Here is a 13028-nt window from a genome sequence, read left to right as displayed (position 1 = left end):
GTCAAAATAAATCAGTTAGATTTTTGTAACAGGAGTTGAATTTGAGTAACTGCACATAGCACAGGAGTCATGTTTTTAGATTTAGCAACAATGCTGCGTTGTCGCCCCCCAATGGCTTAGATGTGTATAAAAAAAAATGTTTAACCCTCCAAAATGAAGACATAAAGAGTAAATACTTATGGATTTACTGATTTCCTGTCCACTTGTATTTTAACTTTGAGGTAAAGTCATATATCTGAATGATGAATCCACAGTGTCTCAAATGCACACATTATTTTCTGCTCAATTACAACAGTTAGGGTATTTTTTTCCTTTGTGTCCTGTATATACTTTATATGTACTTTGTGTAGGAAGATACTGTATTACTATTGTGAGGCTGAAGTTTGGCCGTAGCATAAAAGCTTCAGTATTCTGATAAACCAAGAACTTCATTAGGAACGCCATGTTATAATAGTGCAGTGCCTCCCTTTTTCTGAAAACAGCCTCAGGTTTCCAGATCTTTCCAATAGTTTGATTTCCACAAATTGTGTCAATAACCGACTGTGTTACATCATTTCTGTGGCTTTGTCAGCTGCACATTCATGATCCGCTACATCAGAGACTGTGTCACACTGGCTCATCTCTACTGGGAAAGAGGTTTCAGAGAATATGGGAAGCTAAAATGATATGTATATATTACAAAATATGCCCCACATTATTACACCAGTCTGGACTGCTGACTAAGGGCAGGTTTGATTCCTACTCTTGCCACCAAATTCAGACCATCTGCCTCAACATAGATTCATCCGTTGGAAAATCTTCATTCATCTGTTCATTTCTGGCGTGACCATGCGCCCGCTGCAGCATCACACTTGTGTTTTTGATTGACAGAAACCTGATTTGTTGCAGTCACTCTGCCTCACATTTGGACATGTTGTCCTTTGTGAGATGCTCGTCTTCTCACTGCTGTTGTGAGCAGTGTTGTAGCAGATTTATTTCTCTTGGTTACAGACAGTCTGGCTATTCTGACTCCTCTCATCAACAAGGTGTTTCTGTTCACAGATCTGTCGCTCGCTCACTGGATGTTATTTTGTTATTCGCACCACAACACTGGCCTGTCTGGCACCGACAATTATATCACAGTCAATATCACTGAGATCACAGTTTCCCCTAAATCTAGCATTTGATGTGAACTTTGAATTACACCGTTGCCACATGTTCATCATCTACTTAACCTGTGAAGAAATAAACACTGAGACAGAAGCTGAAAAAAGAGTTGCATTTATTATTGAAAACTGATAACTTAATACATCAGAGCAGAAAAGCAATGTCCGTCCAAAAAGCTTTTATTCTCTTTTCTTACAAATGATTTACATACAACAGCCTTAACCTGAACGTAGCTTCTTCTTTTTTTTTTATACACATTGCGAAGATATGGTGCCTCAAACTCACCAACAAGTGACAAATATAAATTAAAACAATGTTCTTCATACTGTGGCAAAAAGGAATGGTAACAATGCCAATGCAGCGTGTTATTAAATCACAATGCAAAATGGTGTAAGGCAAAGTCTCCTGACTTGAAGCACTGTACGTGCTCTCCTCAGACCGAGCAGCTCTGGGTGAAGAATAGTGCCAATCTATTGGTGGTAATTCTACAGAAGTTATAACAAGCCTCCCTTAGAATGTCTCATACAAGAACGTGGTCAGAATGTACGTATATAATAACCTCATGACTTCATTTAGTTGGAGTTATTTCTGCGATGAGCCGGAATTTTGGTTTGAGGAGAGACGAACATGGAAGAAGCTCTTTAACACTTTTCATTTCAAATCCTCACATTAAGTGCATGACACAAACAGGTTTGGCAGACAGCTCTTGTGAAAGTTAACTGCGAGGGAGAAAGAGAAGAGAGAGAGAGCAAAGACGAGATTTCCTGATGAGATTCCAGACCATGACATTTCCTCTAAAATTAGAAGAGGAGGCACAAAACGGCCAATCTCAGCACGACAGCTTGGAAGAAACTCGGAAACACAGCTTGTGTCTTTTTTTTTTTTCCATTAAAACAATCCTATGCCTACACTTGCAAGCAGCAACATATATTGTTCACGGTAAAGAAGTTAAGGAGAAGAGACTTGAACAGATGTGTTGGAAGAGATCGATTAATACTTTCAATAAGTGTTGGTACAAATATGCCACCATGTGGTTTGACTTTGTTGTGCAAGTAGTGAATTCTCACTTTTTTTTTTTCTCTTTACCACATACGATTTCACCATACTATGACTTTTTTTGGACTTTCAGCATTTAGGCATTTGTTTTACCTCTTCCCTTCTACAAATAAATAAAAACATTACAGTAAAGAAACAAAACAAAGTCCAAAAACTTCCAGACTCTTAACACCAGTCCATCATTTATACTACACTTTCTCTCTCATCGTCTTCAAGAGAATCACAACACGTTTACTAAGTGGAAATATGTTGTAGAAACCTTTCAATTTAAAAGGTCCCTCAAAAGTAAAAACTGCATCAAGAACAAAAGTAGATTATTGTAGAAGTGTTATTTCTTGTCACACACAAAGGGCATCCTTCAAAGTATCCCTCAGTCAGTTCAGCCACAACTCTGATTCCAGAGACCTACAGTTCAAGTTCAGATTTGCAGCCGATTCTGTAAGACTGATACAAACTGGAGAACTTTTAAATTTAAAAGATCAGATTGCTGGAGAATTGAAGTTGTTTTTAAAGACTGCTTTAAGGTTGTTAAAAGGTCCATAAGATGTTTCTTTTCATAGTGAGAAGAGGAAGCTCTAGTTATTGGGGATGCTTTGCAGATAAGTGAGGATGTGCTGGATCTTCACCAGACGCTCTTTGAGGCTAGTCATGGAGAGGACAGACAGTTGGTACCGTGGGTCGATGGGCAGGACAGCTAGCAGCCACCAGCAGCAAGCTGGACCGTTGGGAGTTGCCTAGAGGGGAGGAGAGGGTGGAATAAATAAGCCTTTTGCTTTCATAACCATGAAATATAATTATATCATTTCAAGGATTATCTATGAGTCACATGTTTGACCTGAGAGTTTGAGAAGGAGGATATAAACTAAAAATAATTAAGTTTGATAACACTCACAAACAGTGTTTCACTTTGTCGAAAACCCCCCAAAACTATTTCAAAATAAATGAAAATATGACAACTTCAACACCTTTAAAAGACAACAGCCTCACTGCTCAAGCTTCTAGTACTCAAAAACTTTGATTATCGATAGGACTTTTTAGTAAGCGTCAGCTCTTGTTATCTCATCAGATTTGCAGTTAACTGTGTTATAACTTGTAATTTTAGCATTTAAATGTGTTAATATTCCTGGGTCACAAAATATACTTAACACTTGTACGGATTGGAGTTCCTATCTGTGCTACATTTCTCTTTATGGACAACGGTGCTGGAAGTAAACCAAAATAATTCTCCCAAGAACAAAAACTACATAAGAGTGGCAAAAAGGGTCAAGGATCACTACTTTGCTTTCTTGGAACAGAAGCACATTATAGAGTTGGGACATTATCTTCAAGACCCCACTGACGCAACAGGACCAATGGGATTAGGTATGTAGCTCCCATAAAGCTCTTTAGCCTACATTATCAATAGTCTCTGCTCCACGGTTGTTCTAAGAGCGGAGCTGTAATCCCTTTCAGCGCTGCAGCCTGCAAACTTCAGTCAGAGCTGAGCACCTCCTTCAACTGTGTTCTAGTATTAGGATCTAAGTGACTCTGTGGTAATGGAGGTTTACCCAGAAGAATGAAAATAAACAAATTCAGTGTTCCTGTCCACATTTTATATAAAATGTGCTCTAATATCAACACAAACTAAACACAATTAAAGCATTAACACACCTCAATACTGTATGTGGCAGTTTATGAGAAATTAAGATTTAAATGCATAGTGTGTTATTTCTGACACTAGGTGTCTCTCAATCAAAATTATAACAAAAGCCCCGTTTGATGATGTTGAGATGCAGTGTGGGAATAGTTTTCTTATTTGAAATGGAAATGAACCACTAGCTTGAATAGAAATACAGACAGGGTTGAAGGGTTGAAAACATTTAGGCTAATCTAAGTAAACTACTCAACACAATATATAACATTAGTCTTGTTGTTTTAGGATTACTTCTTAACTAATCTTGGAAGGGATTGGTACTTCTGCCAGACAGAGGTATATGGACATTGTTAGAAATGTACCTGAATATCATCTTCCCGTCCTGGCATGGGCCCAAAGTGCTGCAGGATCTGGTTGTGGAAATGGATCTTGAGGTTCTGGAACCAGACCCGGGCCTGTTCGTACACTGCGTCATGCAGCTCCTGAAGCCTCTCGAGCTCATCACTGTTCTCCACCTACCGCACAAGAGTCAGTCGGTTAATACACCAGTCACTGAGACGCTGTCTGAACAGCACTTGTTCTTACAAATGTGACTTACAAATGAATCGTTAAAACTTAAAAGGTGGTTTCATATTTAAAACAAAGTTTTAGGGTGGAGAACGGCTATAAAACCACAACCCATTGAAGATAACACTGTGGTTCTTACCCTTGTATCCTCCAAGTGTTCAATGTTTGCAATGCTGTATCCATCCTTCATTCCTCGGGACAAGACCTGAAACCGTTTCCCTCCAATTGTGTCCACTACCGATCGTCCGTCAGGCATGAAATGGACACTCCTTATGATCAGCATGCAGCCATGATCAGCAAACCTGCCACAGAGGAAACATAGTGGTCCATTTTTACCTCTCGCTGGTCCAATATAAGAAAACTGTTGTAGATATGTAGATTTAAAGGTTATCCGACATTGTAAATCATATCAAATTTGACAGTGTTTAGGCTTGCATATTTACCCTTTCTGAGGATCATTGATACACATCCCGAACTGCCGCGTGCCCGTTTCAATGCAGCGGCGGATCATGAGGCGGTAACGTGGCTCAAAGACATGCAGGGGGCAAGGCACAGTGGGGTAAGCCATAGTGCAGACAAATATAGGCACATTCTTCGTCAGACTGAGGATGAGAAGTGTAAATAAGTACGTTAGACACTATGAAATCTGTTCATTTTCTCTATACAGAAAATCTGACCCTGAAATGGAAGATGGTTGGAAAAGCTGCTTACTCAGAAAGCTCTCTGGTCTCCTCCAGATGAGTCTTAGTTCTTTCTGCATTCTCCCGACTCAAATACTGTTTAATCAGCGTGTCCATGATAGTTGTCACCATGTACTTCCTACATGCTAGATACTGGAGGGGTAAGGATGCAAGTTAGTGATTAACACAGAAAGCAAGGACCGCACATTGTGTTAAAAGCTACATATGAACATTGATATCCATATGCAGAGATCCGTCATCTTACCTCTTTTAAACTCTCCTTACAGAGAGGACACTGAGGCGTGTGGTCCAAGCAGCGTTCAAGACAGTTTTTACAGAAGGTGTGGCCACAAGGTGTCGTCACAGGTTCATAAAACAACCTGTAGTAATAGCAACGATGTCGGAATTACAGCTTATTCTACATGAAACATAATAGCATCACTGAGGACAGGTGTTCTTACCTCATGCAGAGGGAACACTCCAAGTCATTGGCATCCATCAGATCCTTAGGAATATTTCTGCAGGTTTTTGATTTGGCAGCCTGCTCTTTGGAGACTTTTGAAACACCTGAACACGGAGGAGGGAAAACATTTTTACAGATTACAACAAGAGCAATCGTCCAGACATAGATGTATAATGTTGGATAAACAGTTATGTGTCTATGTGTATAATCCATTGAGGTAAAACAAAGAAAGCAGCACACAGAACTGCAACTGACCTTGTTTTTTATGCTTGGTACTTCCACGGCCCACAACGTGGGGCTCTGTGTCTGACACTGACAACTTTCTCTTCAGCAGGCTGCATTTTTCCTGGTGACCGAGCTGAGGGGCGGAGCAAACTCTCTTCAGACCTTCACCATAATCGTGCAAGTGAAGTGAGTGACATCGACTCAGACCAGGGTTCTCCAGACTTTCCAAACAATTCTTAATAATGACAGAGAACCGACAGTGAGCTGATGACAAACATTTAATCATTTTAAAACTGCCCTTTTAGTGACTTTTAGATTCAATCACTATTAGTACCTCCGTGTTGTCCGTATGGGGATTTGCAGAGGCAGCGTGGACTTGGTGTTTGTGTTGTCTTTGGACTGGGGTCTGTGGCGGCTCTTGGGTTTCAGCCATGATGGTTTTGCTGCGTAAATGAGGCGATGTGTTCTGTGTGGTTTCCCACAGGCCAACCTTAACATTCTCATCAGCTGGGGACAGCAGGTCACATAAGATCTGTGAAAAAAAGAGCACCTCATTTTGTCAGCACCGAAAAGCTGCTGAACCCCCAACACATGTATCTGAAGTCCAGCTACAAAATAGAATAAAATCATTGCATTGGAAACTGTGACAACCGTACAAGAGATTGATTTTGTCACACAAACACTTTCAGCTTCAGAAAAAAGACTTAACAACCCACTGACGTAAATTATATTGTAAAACCATGACCAAAAAGGAAAACTTTCCAAAACACGTACTTGGGAAATGCCCCACAGTCATGCTAATAGAAATGTTGTGTAAGAATGTGATTTCTTTTTCACTATAATGGTACCAGAGTGTGCTTTGAGGCTTAAGTGTGATTTAAGGCTGCACAAACTTGATTTGATGTTCTACTGATGACTGCTGTCTCGCTCCCACAAAGATGATGATGATGTCTATACCAAGATGTGACTGTCGCAATCAGAAAATAAACTAAGGTGCCAAAACAAACACGCTGAAACTTGGGTTCACAGCATTTACAGCCTCTACCAACTTGTAAATGGAGTGCAGTTTTTCTGATCTTGACAACCACTCAAAGTGACATATGGTACAAATCCTATTCACTCATCCTTTTAACTATTAACTATAGCCTATTTGCTGAACATGACTTTAGTGACTTACAGGATAAGGCATAAGTACATTACGAGTGTGTGCAAGTACATTTCAGTTAGTTTAACAAGTGCCTCAATCTATGAGACACTATGAGATGACTAACGCTGTTGTGATTGCTTACTAAATTTGATCATGAGATGTCAACAAATTGTTTCCTGAGAATACAGGTATTATTGGATATGAGTCAGCTCAGCTGTAGCTACTGAGAACTCTCCATTAACTGGTACTAATCCCATTACGAGCACAATCACAGGACTGAATCCACATGTGTACGTGCATGTTATATGATGCATGTTATATAATGCAAAGACAAGAAATGTCATTCTGATAAAGTGACATTACAATTTTTACAATTTTTTTTCGATCACTCACCTTTTCCACTTGTCTTTTAGCAGAGGGAAAGTCCTCGTCCACAGCCAAGCAGTGGAGGAAGAACTGGAGAGACTCGTCCACCTGGCCCATCTCGTGCAGCACCATGGCTTTCCTATATAAAGCCTGACAGGGCAGAAAGAAACAGAAAAAAGGATTAATTTTACATGAACACCAACAATTAGTTTTGCTTTTGCAGAACTCACACTGTTTGGTCCGTTTACACGACAGAATACACACAGGAAAAAAAAAAATCCATTCTGAACAGCTGCAAATGTCCACATAAATATTAATTTTTTTTAAGGAAAAACACTGAACTGAAAAACCTTGTTCACAGTTTAAATCAGCAATACAAATATTCAACTTATTTTAACACACACTGAATTTTTTTTTTTACTTGTAATATACTTGTAATATAACTGATGTAATAGTCTTTGACTAATCTTGACATTCTCAGCTGTGGTCCAGAAAAACTAATTTAGTCATGATGAAACATATTTATCTCAAGAGAAACTCTCTTACACAACACTACAATATCAGGAGGTTGTTAAAAAGCTATGCTTTCAAAATAGGGTTGGGCAAAAGAACATCATATTAACATCTGGGTTGATATCAGTCAAAACACCGGACTATACTACAGACTTTAATTGGTGTGTGTCGCATGTGACTCTACAGACACAGACTGGAACATAATGAGAGTCCAAGTATGAGTCTGGAGTAACTTAGTACTTCAGAGGAGACAGAGAGTAACGCAGCACCATTAACAGCAGGCAACTGAATGACATGCAGTTTTTTGGGGGGTTTTCACAATAACAATTGTATAACAACTCCAATGGTGTCAAGTCCAAAATGTTGCCCCATGGACACAGTTACACGTTTCGTTGAGAAAATGTCATCTCATTGCCAACCCAAAACAAAAAAAACTTTAGAGGTCGCCACATTTGCCTCCATCTTGCCCTATTCCTTTTATCCTCTTCTGTTACACCATCTGTCCTCATTTCCTCCTTGACAACATCCATGAACCTTCTCTGTGGTATTCCTCTTTTCCTCCTGCCCAGCAGCTCCATCTTCAACATCCTTTTCCCATTGTGTTTCTTACTTTATTTCCAAACCATTCAACTTGAGCGGTCCCTCAAGTAGACCTTCCCTTTCATGTTTGCTGCTATCCTTCTGGTATACCCCAGGTATTTAAACTCATCCACATTCGCTATCTCTACTCCTGTCTCCCTGTTATTTACACACAGGTACTAATGAATGTTCTAATAGAGACAACAAGCACATATTCCCTCCACACTACTGAAACCAAATTCCCTCCATCTTGCTGACTTGTACTTCATAAAAACCGCTGGTGACACTGGTGGCCCTATTTGTCCATTTATAAACAAACATATTGCAGTGACTACATAAGTACGAATGTATATTGTACCTATTAACCAGTGACACAATTGATTAGGTTCTACAGACCCAAAAACTTCTCCATTCATGACTTGCACAAACTTGAATGTATAACAAGAGCGAGAACAACTTTATCCCTTTATGCCTGAGAGTGTGGTGTTGCATACATGAAGGAACTGCGTAATACTTACGTAATTGTGTTGCCTGGGGTCATTACAAAGTCACAAGACTGAATTCACCAACAACTTATGTAATTCTATGAGAGCACAGAAAATGGAACAACTAAGTTTGATTTTTTACTCTTTTAAACCCAATCTTTGATATGTTGTAGTTCTAATATGTCACCAGAACACTAAACTGTACGTTTAGAGAATTGATTGCAACTACTTAACAAATTTCTATCCATAAAAAAGGTTAAATCTGTGAAATGGCACATTTATCTGGTCATTCACTGGGATTTTCAGATCAATTCGAGATGCCATCCTTGCAGATGCTTTGTGTAATTAGGGGAATAATGTGTGAGCTTCTGCAATGGACTGGCGATCTGTCCAGGGATTGGCTCCAACTCCTCCACAACCCTCAAGTGGAAGATAAAGCAATAGACAACGAGTGAATGAATGGGTGAGGTTTACTTTCAGAGCTTCTCAAATAAAGAGCTAGAGCACTCATGTGTAAATAAAACTTCTGAAGAACTAAAAGCTGGTGTTTACAATGCCCTTGAATGCCACTTCTCCAGCCCTCTTAACATGAGCACCATATTTTATCCTCGCTCTCTCACCTTTTCCACTCGTCTTTGAGCAACCCAGCACTTATATATATCAGCACAGACTACAGACTGACTAACAGGGAAAAGACACAGCAGATTCTATTAAGTAAGCACTTCCAGTCCTGTCTTGCAGTAGAATTAATCGAATCCACGTCAGACAGCCAAAAGTCGTACATCTAATGATGCTGAATGTAACCCACATTGAACAGCCTTTCTGAACAATACCCCGCAGATGTTAGAGCATGTGAACACAAGCTTTAGTCGAACAACAACCATTTTCTGGCACAGAAGATGTTTTCATCAAGTACTTGAATTTTAGTAACACGTACTGAACCATCAGTGAGTGACCTACTTCAGCAGAATAGCTGGACTTGGAGCAAACTTCTGTGTCCTCCAAAGCCAGGTGGTACTGTCTGAGAGCCATGTACGCCTCTGCTCGAGACAGTCTTGCCATAGCCTGTGTCTCTGGATCTGCAAATGGCACAAGGAGATGTGTCAGTCAACCCTCTGCAAACAATGCAAATGAAAATAAGTAAGAAGCCACAACCTGAGGCAGAGCAGACAAGCTGCTCTCTGCTTTTGCTGGTGGCAAAGCTGCCATTTCATAACAGCAATGATAAATGACATTTTTACATATGAACATAAACATGGCCATATTATATATGTTTAGTATGAACAGCAATACCTTTTGGAGCAGATTGTACTGTAGATTTTGCTGAATGATGGCTTCAGTTTGTTGACTATGCTCATTCTGATTACTTCTTCACAAACTGAACCGCCAACATAGTAACTCTACCTTTCAGACAGATTCTATCCAGGATTCTTTTTTACTTTGTGCAGCACTGAGGGCCAACACAGTCAAAAGTAGGTGGTATGCATGAGCCACAGTGGTGTCTCTGAGGTGGCAGTTATTCTTGTCAGAGAATGATACCCTAGATATCCTATTCTGGCCTTTAATTACACAGTTTGTTGTTTCCCCCTCCAATGCTAGAACACAGGAGATTATGTATTTAAATATTCAACCTTAACTAGATAATACCAAATTTGAGACAGTAAATTTTAGGAATTGACTCTTTAAAAAATTACCTAAGGGATTACGCAAGTGTTTTAGTGTGCAATGTTTGAGTAACAGGGGTCAGGGCATTATATCATTTGACTCAAAGAGTATGGATATGTTCATTAGCTCACATGACCAAGTTAGTGTTCAGAACACTTTTCCAGCTGTACTGGAATTCTCAGGCAACATCATTTATTTCATGCTGAATAAACTGCAAATAAAGACATAAATCAAGAAAGCCACAATGTTTACCTTCTGTATACTTTTAATACATATTTGATTTTGATAGTTATGAAGAAAAGGTGCATTATTTCTCTTACATGGCCATGCTTCACTCTGCCACATTAGGACTAAGGTATGATGTTGCCCTGATTGTAGCAGGGAGTGGGGAAAAGTTACAACCTGCTGAAAATACTTTTGACATTAAAATTTACCCAATTCTTATTTGTTGTAAAGAAAATAAAGTTTGTTTTTCACTTAAGAGCTCATTCTATGATGATTTGTTGATATGAGTCATACACTTTTACCCCTAGCGAGCAATACTGGGATTTAATCCTGCACCCCCTCCAGCTTTCAGCCTCCAGAATGGCAAGTTAAGTGCTCTACAAGCAGTTGAATGCATTTTTTAAATGCATAATGCCAGGGTCAGTTGTTAGAAGACTACTAACTAGTTTAGTTTGCAGAGGTTCTATCTGCAGCATCAGCTGCTGAAAAACTCAAAATCTTTTTTATGAAGTATTTATGAAACAGGCTGAATATACGTGAAGATATTACAAAATACAACATCCTACATAACCCGTTCATATATTACAGAACTACTATTATGTATGCAACGACCTACCTTATGAAACGTGCACTTAACGCGCATGCGCAACTGCGGGAATTTCGCAAGCTAGACCTACGTGACAGAGGAGTGGGAGGAGTCGGACACCGGAACAACACTTTTAATACCAAACGTTGTTTAGCAAAAGTGAGCGTGTATCAGCACTTCACAGACACACACTTGGAATTATAGTATAACCATGACCAAACAGTTAGTGTCTGTCAACACTGTTGTTATCTCTCAATGTTAACAGTAGAAAACAGTGTCTTTGTCGTCAACGTGAACGCGTGAGGTTACGTGATGAGCAGCACTTACCGCTGTCGATGACATCGTTCGCTAAAGAGACGGCCTCTTGGTAGCGTTTTCTCCGGCACAGCTCGTCCACTTCACTCAGTGTTTTCGACCTTTTCAGCGCGTCCGGAAAAAACTTATCCAAGAGTCCGCACAGGACCACGTTGACTCTCTCGTCGCCACTGACAGCATTGCTGCACAGTTTGCACCTGGAGAGCAGCCGCCGTTGTAAACACCTTTTACAGTACGAGTGGCCGCACGCAACGGTCACGGCTTCCCCGAGGAAGCAGTGGCAGTTTGGACAGTCCAACACGCCGTCCCCACGGCTGTCCCGGCCCCGGGCCGAAGGGGCGTCTGCTCCGCCCGCTTTCCTCTTGAAGTTGCGGAGGACACAGTCCACGAAAGTGCTCAGTTGCTCGGGCTGAACTGGGCCATATCGCATAGCCGCTGAAAACCAGTCAATTGCTTCTTTGAGACAGTCCTTCGACGCTAACGCGTTGGCTTTCTGTAGTACGAGTTGATAGTTGTCTGAGTCAGCGTCGCCGATGAAGAAGCCGCTTCTCTCCTCCGCGGTGTCCTCCGTGTGCGTTTGAAGCGACATTGTAGCGTCTAAATAAAATTAAAAAACATAAAACTTACGTGGATTTCCCACTGGATGCTCGTCTGTGCATCTTGAAAGCTAGTAACACCGTGACAGTGCAGTGAACGGACTTGTCCATAGACACCCATTTGTTACATAAAACAGCAACGTCACGTGAACAGATTCTCGGGCTGTGATTGGTCAGAACGTCCTTGTTACAAAACCTGCGTTATAAAGTTTCATAACTACGCAAAGGACGTAGTGAACTTGACTCCACTGCTCTTAAATTCTACACTCCACACTGGAAAAGCACGAATTGAAAACAAAAACACGTAATCAAGTTTGAAGCCCTCAATTGTTTTCACAGATACATAAAATAACAAGATATATGAACATACTCCACATTGATACAAGGCATAAAAATAATAATAATAATACTACATTCAGCATATTAATAGAAACATACTCAATAGCTCTATAAATAATAATGAAATAACTAAAACCATGCATCACAAAAACAAATATATAGCTCCTATCCAGCAGTAACTTGTTATCTGCAATAACTGACTGATTGTTCATTCATGGTTTAAAATGTAATCAAGTGGAAAATGCCCCGTGCCTCAACAGCCAATGGTAAAACTATGATTTCCTTGGGTGTTAATACATTATGTCATGCTATTTTTCCATGAATTGATTTTCTGACTTAAAATAAACCAGAATTTAAAGCAAGTCTCTTCCTCTTTAGATATTCTGTTTCCTTTTATTGTTTGGCCTTTAGGTTGTAGAAATGAGCCACATAGGAGTCACAG

General features: G+C 40.0%; 1 protein-coding gene across 1 annotated transcript; it reads right to left on the bottom strand.

The window, feature by feature from the left end:
• Positions 1 to 1244: 1244 nt before the first annotated feature.
• lonrf1l (LON peptidase N-terminal domain and ring finger 1, like) lies at positions 1245 to 12365 on the bottom strand. Its single transcript, XM_058641092.1, has 12 exons — positions 11664 to 12365; positions 9821 to 9939; positions 7311 to 7433; positions 6105 to 6302; positions 5801 to 6005; positions 5544 to 5649; positions 5348 to 5462; positions 5114 to 5235; positions 4846 to 5004; positions 4542 to 4704; positions 4198 to 4350; positions 1245 to 2936 (listed from the first exon to the last, which is right to left on the bottom strand). Exons 1-12 carry the CDS (start codon positions 12238 to 12240, stop codon positions 2778 to 2780), a joined length of 2199 nt encoding a protein of 732 aa, XP_058497075.1. The 5' UTR covers positions 12241 to 12365; the 3' UTR covers positions 1245 to 2777.
• Positions 12366 to 13028: the final 663 nt, after the last annotated feature.

The sequence above is a fragment of the Solea solea genome, chromosome 10 (genome assembly GCF_958295425.1).
Source record: "Solea solea chromosome 10, fSolSol10.1, whole genome shotgun sequence".
Lineage (NCBI taxonomy): Eukaryota > Metazoa > Chordata > Actinopteri > Pleuronectiformes > Soleidae > Solea > Solea solea.
This window is presented reverse-complemented; position numbering and strand designations above follow the sequence as displayed.